At 31.4% G+C, this 19,274-nt stretch overlaps 1 protein-coding gene across 15 annotated transcripts in view; it reads right to left on the reverse strand.

Moving 5' to 3' along the window:
* The window catches only part of dac (dachshund family transcription factor), a 302,887-nt gene that overhangs the window by 177,644 nt on the left and 105,969 nt on the right, over positions 1 to 19,274 (reverse strand). For 6 of the 15 annotated variants that reach the window (XM_088277147.1, XM_088277144.1, XM_088277140.1 and 3 more), the window contains one exon: positions 10,711 to 10,850. In XM_088277147.1, the coding sequence (XP_088133273.1) occupies positions 10,711 to 10,850 (140 nt within the window). Of the gene's footprint in view, positions 1 to 10,710; positions 10,872 to 19,274 lie in introns of all 15 variants that reach the window. The other 9 variants (XM_088277137.1, XM_088277139.1, XM_088277149.1 and 6 more) reach the window with 2 other exon arrangements.

Raw genomic sequence — 19,274 nt, forward strand, 5'->3', positions numbered from 1 at the left:
TTTTTAGAATCACGTTCCAACTATCAATTTAAAATTAGGCAAATTGCTATTATTGTGATGATCACGGATCGCTCTGATCGGATCATTTTACTTTAATGGTTTTTGGAGCGAGCCTGCTGTCTTTGCGTTATTAAGTGATTCTCAACCATCGTCATTTTTTAAAAATAGTTTTTTTAGCATATTTTTTTATTAACGATTAAAATAATGTATTTTTCGGGTATTCTAGTGCTTTAGACATGAAAAAGATATTATTTTATATTTATTTATAAATTTGGCGTTTAATGTTCAGAACTCCATTTTAATTTATGAATTAAATGGCGATGTGATTATAATGCTCTTGTTAACATAAAAGTTCACTTTAAAATACTGCTTCACGACTACCGTTTCGACATAACCGGTAATCATGAAGTAGTGTTTTAAATTAGTATCACACAAAGTGAACAATGAATGATAAGGACAGTGTTATAAAATACATACATTATTTTAAAATCTAATGTGTGTGTGTGTGTGTGTGTGTGTGTGTGTGCGTGTGTGTATGTGTGTGTGGAAGTGTGTGTGCGTGTGTGTTTGTGTTTGTTTGTGTATGTCTTACTAACTAACCCTTTTTTATCTTTACCCTAATAATTTTATTTTATTTTATATTTATCTAGAAATAGACAAATCCCGATTACTGATAATATTGTAAAGTAAAATTTTAAATAGAAAAAATGTTATTGATTTCTGACATTATAGTGTTTAAATTTAATAGACCTAGAAAATTCCTTAAATTCCTTGTATGGGAAATAAATGCTCAAATTAAATTCATACGAACATATTTAATTTGTATGTAAAACAAACGTATGAACGTTCGTACATATACTTATTGTAGGTACATACATATAAATATTTTAAATCTTTTAATGTTGAAAAAGTTTTAATGTTTTCGGCTTAATAAATTTTCATTCATCATTCATTTAGTCATTATATTTACATTCGAATTTATTCGATACAATGCGTAATGTCAAAAAAGAATTTAGCGTTTCTTTAATGTGGAAGAAGTTTTATTTACATCGCTTGTCGGGAAAATAATCGAATCGAATAATCGAACTTATTTTAGCGGTAGGAAAAATAACAACTAACAATGTACATATCGGTTTTTAATAAATATGCACATCACGAATGTAATTTCGCATGTTATAATATTGCTTTATCCAACCCACGTTTTTCTTGGACAAAATAACACATTAAAAGGTTAATTAAAGTACGCCCTTTCGTAATTTTATTTAAATGAATATTTATCGCAGACGCAAATAAAAATATTTTGCCAACATAACGCTATTTAGGAAAATCACTAACCTAAATATTGACATGAGAAAAGTGTTATATAATTTATATTTTAACTTTTGATCCACATATCACTGGGCATAGTGTTAATATCATCACCTAAAAAATGACACAATTCAAACGAGAAAAGAAGAGAAAGGAAAGGAAAGGAAAGCAGTTCCGAATAATTATCGCTTTTCATATTTCCATTTAAAAAATATATATTTTTCACTTTTTGTAGATGTAAGACTTGAATTCTAATATATATATATTTATATATATATATATATATATATATATATATATATATATATATATATATATATATATATATATATATATATATATATATATATATATATAAATATATGTATATATATATATATATATATATATATATATATATATATATATATATATATATATATATATATATATATATATATATATATATATATATATATATATATATATATATATATATATATATATATATATATATATATATATATATATATATATATATATATATATATATATATATATATATATATATAACGTGGTAATATTTTCGTGGTTATATTTGTAAATTGGGTGTAAATAATATGTAAAGTGGGTGTATAATAATAAAATAAACAATATGTTGCTTTGTAATTAAAGTTTATTTTTAATTAATCTTTACAATATTTTTATATCTATCTATCTATTTATCTGATTCTGACAGTTCAGAATATTATATTTTTTGTATCTGATGTCTTTTGTTTTATTCAGCACGACGCATGCGACATCTGGTGGTAGATCTGTTTTATGTAGGTACTATATGTAAGTACTTAATAAAATGTATAGGTAGGTACCTAGGCATTTTATTACATATATATATTTTTAAAGTTTTTTTTTTATTTGTACATTTTCAATTTCATTGTATAACGCTACTGGTCATAACGTTTAAGGATACCATCGTAATACTTTGACTGGATATTAATTTAACCAAATTACCAATCAATTGTAACTGCTCAGTGGCGGACTTCTACTCCGGACCGGTATCTGCGAACTGGAATTTTGAAACACTCGCAGCTTGTTGCGCCGCAAAGCTGCAATTATTTTTATATCACTCGTTTCCTTTTGCATATTTAATTGTCTGATTGCAAATTACACAAACCGTTGCTTAAATATGCAAAACAGACAAAAAAATAGCACATATGCTACTTTGTTTAACAGTGTGATTGATTTGGAGAAATTTGTAAATACAGTCGAGGCGAATCCACTATACGTATATTCAAACCCTTATCCGCACTCAATGGTGCATAGGGCACTGCGTAATATAAACGCAGTGTTATCTTGATCGTAAAGACATGAGGAAAGGTGATCAGCCCTCTGCTTCAGGTACCAGTCCAGGGTAATATTGAATAAATATTAGAGTGAAAAAATCACTTAAATTTATTTGACCCCCCCCTTAGAAATCGAACCCGGGACCTCCAGAACGGTAGCCGAGCGTGCTGACCATTACACTACGGAGGCGGACACTACATATATTAACCCTAAAAATACTAAACTATCGTAAAAATTACGAACGCAAAATGACGATTCATTAAATGTTATTTATTCTTACTTTACGCAGAAAGGCCCGAATGCCTGATTTTTTTTTTTTAAATAAGTAAACCATTTAAGAATAATAACAAAAAACTGTACGGCAAAAAAAAATTATGCATAAATATTTTTTCCATTGTTTTATACCAATCGAGTGACTGTATTCAACTGTAAATGAAGTCTCGGATTCAATTCCTATCAAGGTCAATAAAAAAACATTATTTTCAAATAGATTTACGTTTTTGTACTGACATTTCTTGGTGAAACTACGTTTTATATAATAAAACTACTTCACAGTTTTTTCACTTTTATTTTATTTGACCAGTGATCGGATTTCGTCGTAAAAACTAATCATAGCCACCGGTCAAATAAAATGAAAGTTGAAAATACTATATAATGTTTTATTATATATATTTTTAAAGTTAAACAAATGTACTGGAATAACTTACGGTAAAATTATTTAAAAATAAGATGACAATGGATTCATTCAGTGTATTAATATATTCTAAGTTATGTACTTATTTTCCTCAATTTAAGTGCACAATACGCACATATTGAAAGTGCTACACTTTAAAAAAAATAGAAAGTGCTATATTTTTAAGCTTAAAAAACTTAATGATAATAATTAATAAATAAAAAGCTTAAAAAGCTTAAATGAGAAAAATAAGATTGATTTCATATTTGAGAAAGTTATCTAAATATATAAATTTAAAACAAAATGGTATAACTAATCATTAAATTGCGAGAAGTGGAGAGGAGAAATAAATATGACATAAATAATGACATATTTTTAATATTAACGAATTACTTGATAGATCTTTTCTTATTTTCTATCAACACACTTACAGAATAGTTCATATTTTCTTTACAGTATTATTATACTTGATTCGCAATACTCCTGCACTAGTAAGTGAAACCTTTGTTAGATATCAAAACCGATCTTCCCATCCCACTGACTGTACCTAATTACCAGAGAACATGCGCATTGACTGCCTTTTCGAGATCGCAATCCCGCTCAGGTAGTCATCGGTTGCTATATATATGAATATGAATATCATTCTTTATTCTCTACTTTACTCTACGCTAGAGGTTCTCAACTTTTGCTCCGTAAGGCCTGTGCCCTCGCAAAAGTAAAATATAAAAAATCATACCTTCCATTGAACAGACACAATTTATCGAATTACAGTTGACTCAATGCAGAGCTATTTTGTGTATTGTTTTATTGTATATATTTTTTAGTGCACTGACGTAGAAGTGAGTTGTGTAAAATACGTTTTTAATACTTATTTAATAATACCCTGGACTGGTACCTGAAGCGGAGGGCTGATCACCTTTCCTTCATATGTAAACGATCAAGATAACACTGCGTTTATATGAAGCAGCGCCCTATGCACCATTGGGGTGCAGATAAGGGTTTTATTTTATTGTTATATATTATGTGTATTACTGCAGATAATTTAATGCATTGTTGATATTCATTACGCGTAGTGTACTGTTGGCTTACATAGGTTTTTGAAATCAGTAAAATCGTAATTTTTAGAAGAAAAAAAACCAGCACTATGGCTTAAACCATTTAACTTTAAATACGTAGATACATATATGTGTTAATATCTCAAAGTCTATTTTATTTCAATATACCTGTCGTGAATAATTTTAATTAAGATTAATATGAATTAACTATAAATCCCATAGTACCATTTATAATACGTTTATATTCCATCGGAAGAAAAATCAAAGTATCTACATCCATATAATAATTTGCATGGTTTTGCCAACACGGACACCTACAACCATTAACAGACAGTAATGCACGAGAATGACCCCAAGCAATCAATTATGTTCACTAAAAGGTTTAGACGTGCAAAAAATATGTTTTAGAAAGGAGACTGTCGGTGTGAGAATCACACTTAAAGATGCTTAAGATTCTGTGAGAGTATGCAAATTCGTAAACTATGCAATAAAAGCACTAAATTTTGATCGATAAAGAGCATGATTTATGATCACATACTTATTAATGCTTTTTTCATGAAAATAAATAATAATATATTTATATAAGAAGTTAATATGCCAACATAGTAAGTATGTATAGGTATTTGTGAATATCTATCAAACAATCTTTAAAAAGAAACAACAACAAATTCTAGGAAAAAAAACCTATAAATACAAAGCAGAAATCCGAATCATTTTAAGTATTTAAAATCCATCCATCCTCCTCCCTTAGTTTTTCTCTCTACCTCCTTCCTTATACTCCCTTTTTCCTTTGCCCTCCTTATTATCATCTTTTGTAATTTAAGTTTTTTTTATATGTAAATTTGTAATTTATGTTTTTTTTTAACGTTCAAGTACTATCTACCCGCTGATTGCAAATAGTTATCCATGGTTTCAAACGTTTTGACCAATATCACTAGTTTGTTTTTGGTTGATTAGAAGATATTGCTTTTTACTAATAAGTCCGCCAATGTACTTATTTATTTTCTGTAACTGAAGTTTAAATTAAATAAAAAATAATGATTAAAGAAAACACTTGTTTTTTACCCTTTGACTTAAGTGTTAAAAACAAGTTTTTTTTAAACAAGTGTTTTCTTTAATCATTGTAACATGTCTTACCACAAAGTTAATGCCGAAACAATAAATAAAATAAAGAATAATTAATTAAATTCGTACATTTACGAACGATATTGTATCGAATGCGTAAATGGCATAAAACTGGGTGAACTTCCTTTAATTTGGGTAATATAATATTAATATTCATGATTGTTATTGTGGAAACAGTAGGGCCCGGATATAGGTGAATAAATATTTCTAATACCTACATATTTCCAAGGGATGATACCGCCGGCACCTCACCCACCCTTGTTCCTACTTACATACATACGTAACGAATTCCTGGGAACCCTTATTATAATGCCTATTTCAATCCTATTGTGGCTTTGTTGCCGCGTGATAAATTGTATATTGTTCCATCAATATTGGGTCAGGTGGCGATACAGGTAAGAATTACCCAACAAAATTATAAAATACTCTTCATAATAACTGTACTATTCATAGACTAAATTAGTTCCAGTAATTTTACTAAACTCTTTTTTAAAAACTATTATTTTTTGACATCTCATCGAAGATGAAGAAAAATACGGATGTCCGGGCATTTACGGGGCTGACGACCGCCATATGCTTGTTTAAATGAACACTTTACTCATGTGTAACATTCACCAATTCTACCCATTATTAACAACCACACTACTCAAATTCTTGAATGTTCTTTATGTATGAACCAATTTTCAAACATTGTTTTTGAATCACTAAAATTTAACTAGAGACAGCTATTAATGAGTTGAAAAAAAGCTTTTTTATTGAGCAAAAACTCATTTATTAGTATGTGAAGTCCTATTCCTGAATTATAATCACGTACATGAGAAACGCCAGAAAATATGATTTGTATTTTTATATTTTAGCTTATAATTTAATCAGTTAATTTATATACGACATTTTGAGTATGTCCAAATACTATTTTGTATTATATAAATTATCCAAATTGTTATTATTATCATTAGCATGAAATTCAGCATCTAGTGACTAAAAGAGCATCGCATTTGTTTGTAGTATCTAAGTAGTAGAGTGCTTAGTAATATTTAAATCATGTTTCCATGCATTCATATTGTGTTTAGTAGGTTTATGCTTCTATGTTTAGATCTGAAGTGATTTGATCCATTCTGTGTATTTGCTTTGGTAAGAACATCATGCTTCTGCCCCTGAAGGGTAGATCTGTTTCTGCTCCAGCGTCACAACGTTATCTTATCAAATACGCTAAAACAACGCAGCATTTGAATAATCACGAGGTACCGACATAATAATAATCAGTTGTTTATTTTCCTTAGTTGAAAATCTTCGCTGGTAGTTTGGATACGAATTTGTCTCGCTACATGTTGCCCGAATATTTGTCAAAAGTCAGACTTCTCCCCCAATTACCCTCACTATAAAATAGGTCGGGTTGTTTATTATTTGTTTTAGTCCTGTTGGTGTTTGGACTCGGCTGGGTATCCTTGTTATACTCACCCCCCCGCTGGGCAGCGGCACCCACCTCTGACCCATATTAAATACAAACTAACCATTAACGATTTCAATCCTGTAAAGCTCGTAAAATCAACCCACCGCGGCAAAAGCTCCAAAGGACTTCATTGTTGCGAAATGAAAGCGATTGATTTATTTTATACTTTTTACTTAAGTTGCATTTGGATTTTATAAGAAAATAAATAAAGTATTCTGAATAGGATTCACTTTTGTTTTTTCAAAGTAATTTATGGTAGGTAGGCAATCATAAAACGTTATTAATTCTCATTGCCTGATAAATCTAGTTATAGCAATCAAAGAAAACAACATTTTTTGCTACTACTACTACTACTACCATCACGCCGTTTCCTTGAAGGAGTAGATAGAGAGGATAGAACACTTAACTCGTCTTTCCTAGTAAACAGATCTATCTTCCTCTATATCAATACATCTAGTCATACATTTCCTCCAATTACTTTGACTATTGACAACACCAGATTTCAGGTCCTGATTGATTCAGTCGTGTCTCTTGGTCGTCCTCGTTCTGTTCTCTCCTTTGCATTTTCCAAATCAACTCTCTCAGTCTTTCTCTGGTCATCCACTCGCTCAACTTATCCAAACTACCTTAAAGAACCTTATTCCCAACGCAGCCTTATGTCTCTTTCCAATAACTTCAAAATTCTTTCATTATGCATCGATTTATTACACCATTTATATATTTAAAAAAAAAACGATTATTTAAAATTCAATTTACACATAAAAGAAGAAAGTACATCAACCTTGCATTTCTGGTAACAGTCCAGGGTATTATTAATTACATAAAATATTTTTGCACCTATGTTGACTATGTATTATATTTTATTCCATTTCCTTTTAAAGGGTTGCGTGTTATAATACGAGGGAGTGTATATCAAAAAACAAGAAAACCTTTATAATACTAAGCGATAAACAATACAGCAACGGTTTCGGAGATTTAAATGAAAAATAATTAATCCGTAATCTCTTACGCCATTTGTAATATAAACAAAAACAATCACAAAGCAAACATCCACCAACAAAAGGTAGAGCCGAAACCCGCAAGCCCCTCCCGAATGCCGAAAGTGCCTACACAAACGTTCACATCACTTCCTTTCGCCTAATCACAACTGTATGATAATATAAACCTTTAATTACTATCAACACAACGTTTCTTCATTCACACAACGGGCATGGCACTGGAAAGGAAAAGGGTTAATTCTCTCCCTTTCCGTTCAAAAAAGGATTACAAGCTTCCCCCACCCCGATCTCACCCTTATTTCCCATTTACTCCGTGCACCCCCACACACCCTAAATTTTCCCTAACGTATTTCTGTCATCGTTTCGTCAAAGGTGAAAAGCAAATATTTACCTAGGAATTTTGTAAAAAGTGTTTATTGAAAATAAAAATATAACTCATTTTACAAAAAAAAAAATATTTCCAACGAAAACGGCCATGATTGTTTTTAAAAACAAGAAAAACACACTTGCATTTGCATTACTGACGTCTCTTGTCTTGTACATTTATGATTGTCATGTAGATTTTATTCTTTATTAACGTGGCTTCAACATTGTGGAAAGAACGATACTTTAAATGCAAAACATCTGGTTTTTTTCAAAACAAGTTTAGTTTATATTATATATATATATATATATATATATATATATATATATATATATATATATATATATATATATATATATATATATATATATATATATATATATATATATATATATATATATACACACACACACTCGTATATGTATAATATAAAAATAAAACACTTCTTAACGACCACTTTTCATAGTTATTAATGAAACACGACTGGGTTCGAGAAATTTTGCTCTACGCTATTTATTCATTATATAATTTTATATTTATTATATAATTATGATCAAATTAACACCTCAATGTGGTCTTCTATGCACCACCTGGGTGAGGATAGGAGCCTGAAGACTAGTTCAAAATTAATATTAAATTTGAGTATCTCCCGTATAAAATAATGGAGTGTCCCAGAGTTCGAAACTGATTAAAAATAATAGGCGCTAATAATCCCCTTTTGATTCGATGCTTGTTTCTAGACGAAGCAAATATTTAATTTGTTTGATTCCCTAATATTTCAAGTATCAGCCGACGAAGGGTGGGCGAGGGGAAAGCGGATGAGAGGAGGACATACTTCTCAGCCAACCCATTTAAATTAGAAATAAACAAACCGTCAGAGAGAGGGAAATAATCACCGAAACACAGGCACAAATTCATTCAAAATACTCAAACACACCCTGCGAACAAACAAGAATAATGAAATATAATAACACGGTAACATCGTCAGATGTATAAATGCTAGGAAGAGGAAATAGAGTGATTAAATAGAGCTCAGGAAAAGACGCGAAGTAATCAATCATTCGCTCCACGACGGGGGTTGGGGAGAGGCCCGTCGCGACTGTCGCCGCCCGCAAGAAGGGTGCAATTAGAGTCGTGATCTCGCATAACTATCTTCAAATCGTCCCAACAGCCTACAAACTCTTCTTCACGGGCTACTTCTTGCAGAGGCTTCAATTAACGAGGGAAACGAGAAACCGCAGCGGAATGCAATCCTCGGGACTTCAATTGTGAAATATAAAAGTAATTTACTATTAAGTACATATATAACGGAGTCCTGATCTGACTCTTGACTGCTGGGACCTTGGGACATTAATTGTGATATTAAAAACAAAATTATTGTAAATTAAGTACATAATGGAGTCCTAGTTCTGACTTTAATGTGACATCACTACTAGAAACAGAGTGAATGGTGCACTGAAATCAGCGAATGCAATCCTTGGGACTTCAATTGTGATATATAAAACAAAAGTACTGTTAAATAATCACTTTACATCCGTGTAAGTGTAACATTTACGTATTCTGTCCATGATGGACAACCACACCAAAATTTGGAAATCCTGGATATATTGATCAATCTCATGACCCAGTGCATGACACCTCACAGGAGTCATCTATGTCAGTATTCTGCAAACTTTTTCTGTTCAAGGTACATTTGCTAAAACAATAAATTTTAGGTACACCAAAGCAAAACCAAAGGCTATTTAATAGTGTCGGGTTGTGGTCCCGTGGTTAGTGTCGCGGACTCTTAAGTCAAAGTTTCTAGGTTCGAACCCACGCTACCACAATTTTGATACCTATTTCTAATAACGAGCCGCTTAGGCTCACAGAAATACTATGAAATTGAAATATTTGTGTAAATTATAAAAACACAAATATTTATATTTAAAAAAAAAGTTTTATTATATAAATTAATATAAAACGAAAACATATAACATATTATGTGTAATGCGAAGTGTGAGCCTGTTTAACTGAGCGTAGGCGGTCAAAATTTGGATCTATTGTTTATAAGGATGTTATCATAAAAAAAAACTAGACTTTTTTCCGTGGCTCACCAACTAATCTACACGGTAAACCAGTGTGCCGCGGTACACACTTTGCGGAACACTGATCTATGTTGAAAAATTCGAGTAATGTGGTTGTCAACCACGGCTAGAAATGGTTTTGAGTGAGGAAAAATGCAATATTTGAGGTTTTTTAAGAATGTAAAAGCACTTTCGACTCACCTCCACGGTGTCCATTCTCGTAGGGCGAGAACACTGATCTATGTAGAAATTTTTGAGTAGTGTGGTTGTCAATCATGGGTAGAATTGGTTTTGAGTAAGGAAAAATGCAACATTTGAGGTTTTAAGAATGTAAAAGCACTTTCGACTCACCTCCAAGGTGTCCATTCTCGTAGGGCGAGTACTCTCCGTTCTCCATGCGATGCTTCTTGAAGGGGTGTCCGGCGGGCAGGTGCGCGGCGGCGAGCGACAGCCCCAAGGAGGCGCGCTTGGGCGGCCGACCGGGCCTGGAGCTGCGGAGTGGTAGACAGTTACTGTGGTTAGAGACACAACGGTGTTAGTACGCCTCGACTCGGCTCGGCTCAAGGGGGCTGGCTTGAGTGTGTTCATGTGTCAGGGGACCGGCTGTTCGCGTCTGCTGCCCTGGTGGAACGGTAACCATACCATACTATTGGGCCAGTTACCGTTTCATCGAGACAGTACATGAATTTAAGTTTTTTACTGATATTTCTTGGTGAAACTGCATTGTATAGGTCAGAGGACCGGCTGCCCTTGAAGAACGGTAACCATACCATACTATTGGGCCAGTTACCGTTTCACCGAAACAGTATTTAAATTTAAGGTTTTTACTGACATTTCTTAGTGAAATTGCATTTTATAGGTCAGAGGACCGGCTGTTCGTGTCTGCTGCCCTGGTGGAACGGTGACCAAACCATGGTTTGGGGCTTATCGCCGGTTACCGTTTCATCGAGATAACATGGAAATTTAAGTTTTGTACTGGCATTTCTTGTTGGAACTGCATTTTATAGAGTACAATAACAACTACTTATGTAGTTTTATCCACATGAATTTTATTTGACCAGCTACCGGGTTGATGTGATGATAGACAAAAATGTTATATACACAACAAGGCAAGGGAGAAGTTGAAAACCATGGTTTTCAATTCCTGCCTTGTTGTGTAAAACAATGAATTTTTTCTAGCCTCCCAACTATCTGATTTTTTTTTGTAAAATTTACAATTCATTTCATAGATTGTCCCAAGACATTATTAGTTAAAATTATTCTTTACAGTGTACATAAATATATATCCATATAAATGTTTTTCTCTCTCGTTATTTTGGGATAATTTTTGTTGAGTTTTTATGTGTAAAAAAAGGTTAAACATAGTTCAAAAACAAAATAAGATAAGAAATACATATAAACTGTACAAATGAAGTAACAAATATCTTAATTTTTATTTTAATTTTAATAATTGAATTCAAATTAAATTTCGACTCAGTATCATAAATATGGCAATAAACTAAAGCAAAACAATACAAAATAAGTGTTAGTAAAATATATATAACATAAAATATATTATAACATATCATAGAAATAATAAGATAATCTTGGATAATACAGGACAACAAATAAACGGATGGCTTAGGAAGTGTATAGTATCAAGATGCCCCACGATAAAATATTTTTATTTCACCCTCGCACAGGCTACGTGAAGGATCACACCAAAGTCCTGGTCGTGATTTATCTGGCAAAAGGACGATGTATTAACGGATTTGCTGGACCGAAGGACACGGAGTACAGAGGTGAGATAAGAAACGAGGATTTAATAAGGTGGCATAGATCATTTGAACGGTCACACGCTAAAGGGGAGGAAACAATGTTGCTAAATCTGCTCAACCCTTGCGAGGGAAGGAAGAGTTATGGCGATCTTGAACTAAAAAATAATTGAATTCTTGCGAAGAAGACATATTTCATACGAAGAAACTAGCGTGTAAGGAAACTGAGAAATTGCTCCTTTGGAAGTTTTTCATGTTACCGAAAATATTTAAAAATAGCATGTACTTATCAATTATTAGGATGATACATTTTTTATTATATTATATTTAATAATAAATTTGGATAATTTATACAGCGTCATTTTCGTAAAATATAACCTCAATGTCACTTCACTTTGAATGAACTGGGAAAAATAAGATAGAAAAAATAATTTAGCAAACAATTGTGTTTTTAGTTTTTTTTTTCTTTCCAGAGATCATTTCACTCTCAATATTTCTTACTACTGGTGGAAAAGCATTCCATGCCATTTTAACCATAGATGCTGTCATGAACTCAAATATGAAGTAATATAAGATTAATGATATATGTTCCAAAATTTGAGTAGTGTGGTTGTCAATCACGGGCAGAGTGGCAAATATTACACTTAACCTAGAATAGATATAAGCTCTGTTGATACCTAGACTTTCATATTCTTCTTCTGCAGTGAGATGTCATTTTATGAGAATTCTAAATGTATTTTCAAGTTGCATTTTTGCAAAATTTAATATGCAGTCATTAAGACATGTCGCATTAAATCAATGCAGCTTCAGTAGCGGAATTTGAACTGAAACTCGATAGTAGTAATCCAAGAAAATAAGAAAAGTTTAGTCAGCTCTCGTGTTAATCTCTCGTGTGATTCCGTAATGGTACAGAGTCAGTTATGACGCGAAATGGCCGCCACCACAGTATCAGATTACGTTCACCCCATTTCTTTTTACGACAGGACGATCCATTACTGTGAATGTCTGTTTGCCTGGCCACACTCAGTCAATAAAGGAGTACAGAGGAGAGACGGAGTGAACAGCGAGGAGTGACGCGGCCCTGGTCAGCCGACCTAGTACTTCCTTACCATTGCATCAACTGCAAGGGCTGGATTTATATTTTAACCTTTTAAAGCTAAATATTTTCGCCTATTATTTTTTAAGTTATTACATCAAATATTTAACCTCAATGGTGCATAGGGCACTGCATCATACAAACGCAGTGTTATCTTGATTGTTTACACACGAAGGAAATGTGATCAGCCCTCCGCTTCAGGTACCAGTCCAGGGTAATAATGAATAAATATTATAGTGAAAAAATCATTTACATTTATTAGACCCCCCTCTGGGGATGGAAACCGGGACCTCCAGAACGGTAGCCGAGCGTGCTGACCATTACATTACGGAGGCGGACATAAATATATAGTGAACTTGAATATAGTTAGTTCGAGAGTTGGGATAATCGGTGTGTATGTATGACGAGATGCTTAAATGGAGAAAAAGCGAGGACTTTTTGAGTGGCGTTCTATTCTCTCTGCCTACCCCTGCGGAGAAGCGGTGAGATGCTTAGATTTATAAGTTATGACGAGTTGAAAATCATTACTTTTATATGACATATTATTATAACGAGAAACCAACAAACAAACACTGAATTATCCACTTATAATGTTATTTTTCCTCCATACAACGGCATCAGATTTGAATTTCGTACTGATATTTCTTGGTGGAACTGCATTTTATATAATAAAACAACAACAATATAGTTACCACTTTCATTTTAAAAGACCAGTAACCGGGTTTCGTTATTACTAACATCATATGATTGGTGTCTGATGATATTGATAATGACGAAACCCAATCACTAGTCAAATCAAATAAAAGTGGAAAAAAAACAATATTGTTTTCTTTTATCGTATAAAATGTTTGTATATAATATAAGACATAAAATTAATCATAAAGAAATAGCTGTTTTTGATCTGTTTATGTCAATTTTATGAATTTTATGAAATGAAAAAAAATATATACTATCAATTCAATATGTAAAAAAAAACAACTTTATCCCTCTATCACACAAGGCACTACAGCCGGAAGTTTTTATTACCTCAAATTTCAGATTTAAATAAAATATATATAAGTATATCTCCTTTTTTGTAAGATTCTTGAGCCGGCCCTGTTTTCTTTCATATTTTAGCTCAGCACTATTATTCCTATTTCTCTATCCCACCCCAAGACTAAGGGATAGTGGAAACTGACACCGTATTATGGAATTGCCTTTGAATATTTGCCAAGCCATATCAATCGGTCATCCACCAGTACTATACTCAATAGGCGCTCACATGCAATAGTGAGATTCTCCTTTTTCCAACTACATTCGCATCATATATTTGTTTCATTGTTTTTTCTTCACTCATTTGAAATATATGTCCAAGCCATCTGACACCTGATTTTATCTCAGCCTTGCGTTATTTCCTTATTTCGCCATTCGAACATCTACCATACATCGTTTTGCGGCACATTCGTAAAAGACATCGCGTTTCGACTGCATTTAGTCTACCTCTATCCTTATTTTGTCGAAATGCTTAACTTCTATTATGGTTAGAACCAGGACTCCATTTTATACTACTAGATAAGCTTTTGTTAATAGGTTTTATTTGGTGTAACTGATTTCAATGTATTATTCACTCTGTTCCCAGCATTTACTCTCCCTTTTTACGAATAGATCCATATATTTTTGTGAAACATGGGTCTTTTTAAATGTAAGTTTTCTGCTGATAAGTAATTGTGAAATTAAAAAAATGAGAATATTACGAGTAAAACCTTTACGTGATTCACTTTTCAATCGAAAAAGGATGCCAACAAAAAAATGCTATAAAACGATTAATTCTCTCCGATCTTGAAAATTAAAAGTTAAACGGGATCGTCAAATAACACATAAAAGACAACGTTTACACATGTCACGAATAGCCAACGTCATACTTCAACCCTCGAGGGAGGGCGAAATACGAGGGACTTGGCGTAATCTCCGAAAAACACACCCCCAACGGCAATAAAAGCTTTCGCTAATAAAAAGAATTAAATAAATAAATAACCAACCGGAAAAAATGACGTCGACACACATCCCCATGGCAGACCATAATAAAAAGGAAAATAAAGTGTTAGTCTGTAATAGGAGACGACAAGCAGTTTTGTTTTATGTGTCTGGGGTCCGAGAGATTTTTATACTCCACTAGGGTTACCAGTATCACGGAAATTACTCAAATTGAGGGAAACTTTCCTTTAATGCAAGCTTATAGTTTAATAATATTAATCGAATATATATATATATAATATATATATATATATATATATATATATATATATATATATATATATATATATATATATATATATATATATATATATATATATATATATATATATATATACATCTATATAAATATATTGCAATTATTTACAAATAAATGCAATAATATGAAAGTAATTATATGAGGACAAGATCATCAGTCTTACGCTTTAGATACCTGTCAAGTGTAATATTAACTAACTATCACTGAAAAAAATCATTTAATTTATTTTAACCCTCTTTAGGCCAGAACCCTAGTGACGCGAACTAAAATTAGTTATTCGTTTATCTGAATATATCGGTACAGTAAATTACTTGTTCCTAATATACATAATGTCTAGATAATAATATATAATTTATATAGAAACAAAAATATACTAACGATTTTTTTAACGTGTAACGCTTTTTGACGAATACGAATTTAAAATTATGAGTGAACGTGGTATGTTCTACATACATGTAGGTACTGTTGATTTTTTTACAGGTAGACTCATATATAAAATCATAAATCACTCATGATAAAAATATAATTGAGGTTTGAAATCACGATTCTCTTCTAGTCATAGTAAAAAAAATAACTCGCATGTCCAAAAATCGTCGCCTCAAGATTCTAATTTGGAAATGATTGATACCATAAAAGTGGACCTAAACGTCTGTTACCTACCTATGTGTAATCAAATCGATAAATTCCGAATTCAAAAAGGTCCATAGAGAAAAAATACGAAATGTAAAACGTTCATGTTTCCAAATATAGTAATCAGTTTCTAATGATCACTTGCTCATATTTGTAAATCATTGTTTATGCGATGACCAAGAATGGCCATAAAACACGAAGGCAATCCAGATATTGAACATTATCTATCAATTATATTTGAGTAAATGTGATATATTGTTTAAGGGAGGATCATGATTTACTTTCCTCCCGCCTTCCGTGACTCGGGATATATTTTCATTTCCTTTTTTTTCCCTTTCGGAAATATTTATAGGAAATAAAAAAATGGTATTAGCCGATATTAGATTGGATTGAGACGTCACGCTTGCGGGGGAGATAAACGAGAAATTACCAAACTGATATGCTATCGCATCTTGTCTCACGTTATTTTTAGTAGGTACATTACGCGTGTAGGGTCAAGTCCTAGAAATATATAATATGTACGAATGATTTTTTTTTTAAATATTTATTTAAAGATTCATAATAGTTTTCGCACATAATTGTACATATGACAGGTATTAGGGACATATTACGACATTTTTTTAAATCGATTTTTCAGGCAGTTGCGTTAATTTTTTTCGAAAACATAGTGCTGCATATTTGTAGCTTAAAGATTGAATAAAGAAAAACCACATTTATTTATTGTGATTTATTTTAGAGAGAAGAACTAGAGAGGCAAAATTAAAAACGTCCCATTTATGGGCACCCTCCCCTACATAGGTACCTACATTGAAATTAGGATATTTCAAAACAAATAAAGTGATTTATACTTAATAAATATATTGATCATGCTACCATTAAGAAATTTCAGAATTAAGTCAAACAGCAACCTCATTATTCACTTATATGATGTTTGATTTCGTTCTTAATTTTTTATATTTTTACTTTGTACATGCAGGTATACATATATAGTAATAAATATAGTTTTTTTGCTGTAAATAACCTCATTGGTTAATTTTACTTTTAAACTATCTTTTTTAACAATCTGTGGTTGTTTTTTTTTTCATTCTTCTGTTCGTGACATCAAATTAATTTATTTTGCATTGTACTTTTATTGTATTGACTACTTCAATTCAATAAAAGTATTATTGATTTCATTTTATATATTTTTAAATTTTTCATTTTTTTTAATGTATTCGTAATTTCAAGAGCGAACATAACCTTATATTAGTTTTTACTGGTTATTTTTTTCAGCTGTTTTTTTTCTGCAACCTTTACTGCTTAATATTTGGAAAAGCTCTCCGTAGGTTTTTGTTGATAATTAAGATAAAAAATATTAGATGAATAATTTATTATAAAATTTTATATTTATTTATGGTATTGGTAATAAATAATGAATGCGTATCAAGATGCACAATTGACAGAAGAAAAAAATCCTGTGAATTTAAATATTTATCCTAATTGAGACGTTCATTAGTCGACGGAATACAAATTAAGATACGAGCATTTTATTTATTTATTTAAGAACCTACAGCAAACATAGCTGAGAAACCAAAGGGGCATCAATACATCAATACAAAAATGTGTCCTGAAGTATTCCTATGTAAATATTCTCAGGGGATCGCTCATATTTTTAGGAGGCCTGTTAATGTCTTGCATTTGTGTATAACATACACATCGGATCACCATCCCGGTACATTTTATTTGTTTTCATATTAAAAAAATAACTTTAATAGTGTTACATTTGTACTTCTTTGGGAGCCATATTTATAAACAAACTACAGCGTTTACGAAGGGTTTAATATACGTATTATAAATAATTGAGAGGGTTACAACTTCCTAAAACAGATTGAGCTTTTTGACTGTTTATGTGAGCTTTCAAAAATTATCAAGGCACGTCTCACGTACGAATGCTTACCAATGAAAACAAATAAATTTAAACGATCTTGTTACTAAACGTGTCTGTAAAGGTTAATGTTAACATTTTAAAGTAATGTTATGATGGATACGGATGCTCGTCATAAAAGAAATAAGGAATGGAAAGGGCGATTAAAATTTTTACTGCATAAGGGATTTTTTGTTAAGTTTATGTAAAACAGATTCAAATATATTTTTTTTAAATACAGTTAAACATAAATCATATGTTTATTGAGTAAAACAATAAATTTGAATAAAAGAGCAAACATTGTCCACTCATATTTTTTTAATACTTTGCCTGCCTAACAAAGCTAGGTGCCCTTTTTAAGTCGAAATATTATTCTCCTAAGTTCATGTCTAAAGCTCATGAAAATCTCTAAAAAATAACGACAAAAAACTATCTTAACTCAGCCAAAGATGGTGCCGAGAAGAAGCATGTAAAAATGGGGGTCAATTAAAGGATAAATGCAACATTCGAAATTTGAGTAGTGTGGTTGTCAATAATGGGTGGAATGATGAACCAGCGCATGACAGGTCATAATCTCTGTAAATATCCAGACTTCCTTAATCTTATTCATCTCTTTTGATTCAATAAGCCAATAGAGTAGTACAAAATTAAAAATAATTTATACAACTGACAATGATTTAATATTTAAAAAAATTAACTAATATTATTTTGTAATTGGTTTTATAAAGCCCCAAGAGTAAATACATATCAATAATTCATTTAATAAGAAAAATACACGTTTTTTTAACCTTTCAAAGAAAATTCACCAACTGATTCCGCAGTCACTTTGTGGTAATATCTATACTTTTTTTTATTTAAATTTTAGTTAGTAATTGTCACAAGGGTACAGTTTTAAAATTTAGTCTATCCTTCATATACATCGTTTGATAATGATGCTGAATATATCAAAACACGTATCACAATCGATTATATGAAAGAGTGGTATTTGCTTTAAATGAAAGTTGCAAATCATTTATACAGCCACATTTCTATTACATTGAACATATCAAAATGTCGACAATTACTCCTGTTGAATTTTATAGCGAAACGACGAATGATAGAAATGATATACATCTTGAGAACTAAATCTTTCTCATTTGAATTTATTATTACCCTTTGTTCGCGATAAATATAGTACGAAGATAATAAATTACAAATAAGTATTCTAAATACTTGTAATCTTTAACCTTTTATTGTAACGTAGGTGTACCCGGCTTTGTT

This window comes from Brachycentrus maculatus, unplaced genomic scaffold (genome assembly GCF_059751285.1).
Source record: "Brachycentrus maculatus isolate JH-2025_06_01 unplaced genomic scaffold, ASM5975128v1 h1tg000039l, whole genome shotgun sequence".
Taxonomy (NCBI): domain Eukaryota; kingdom Metazoa; phylum Arthropoda; class Insecta; order Trichoptera; family Brachycentridae; genus Brachycentrus; species Brachycentrus maculatus.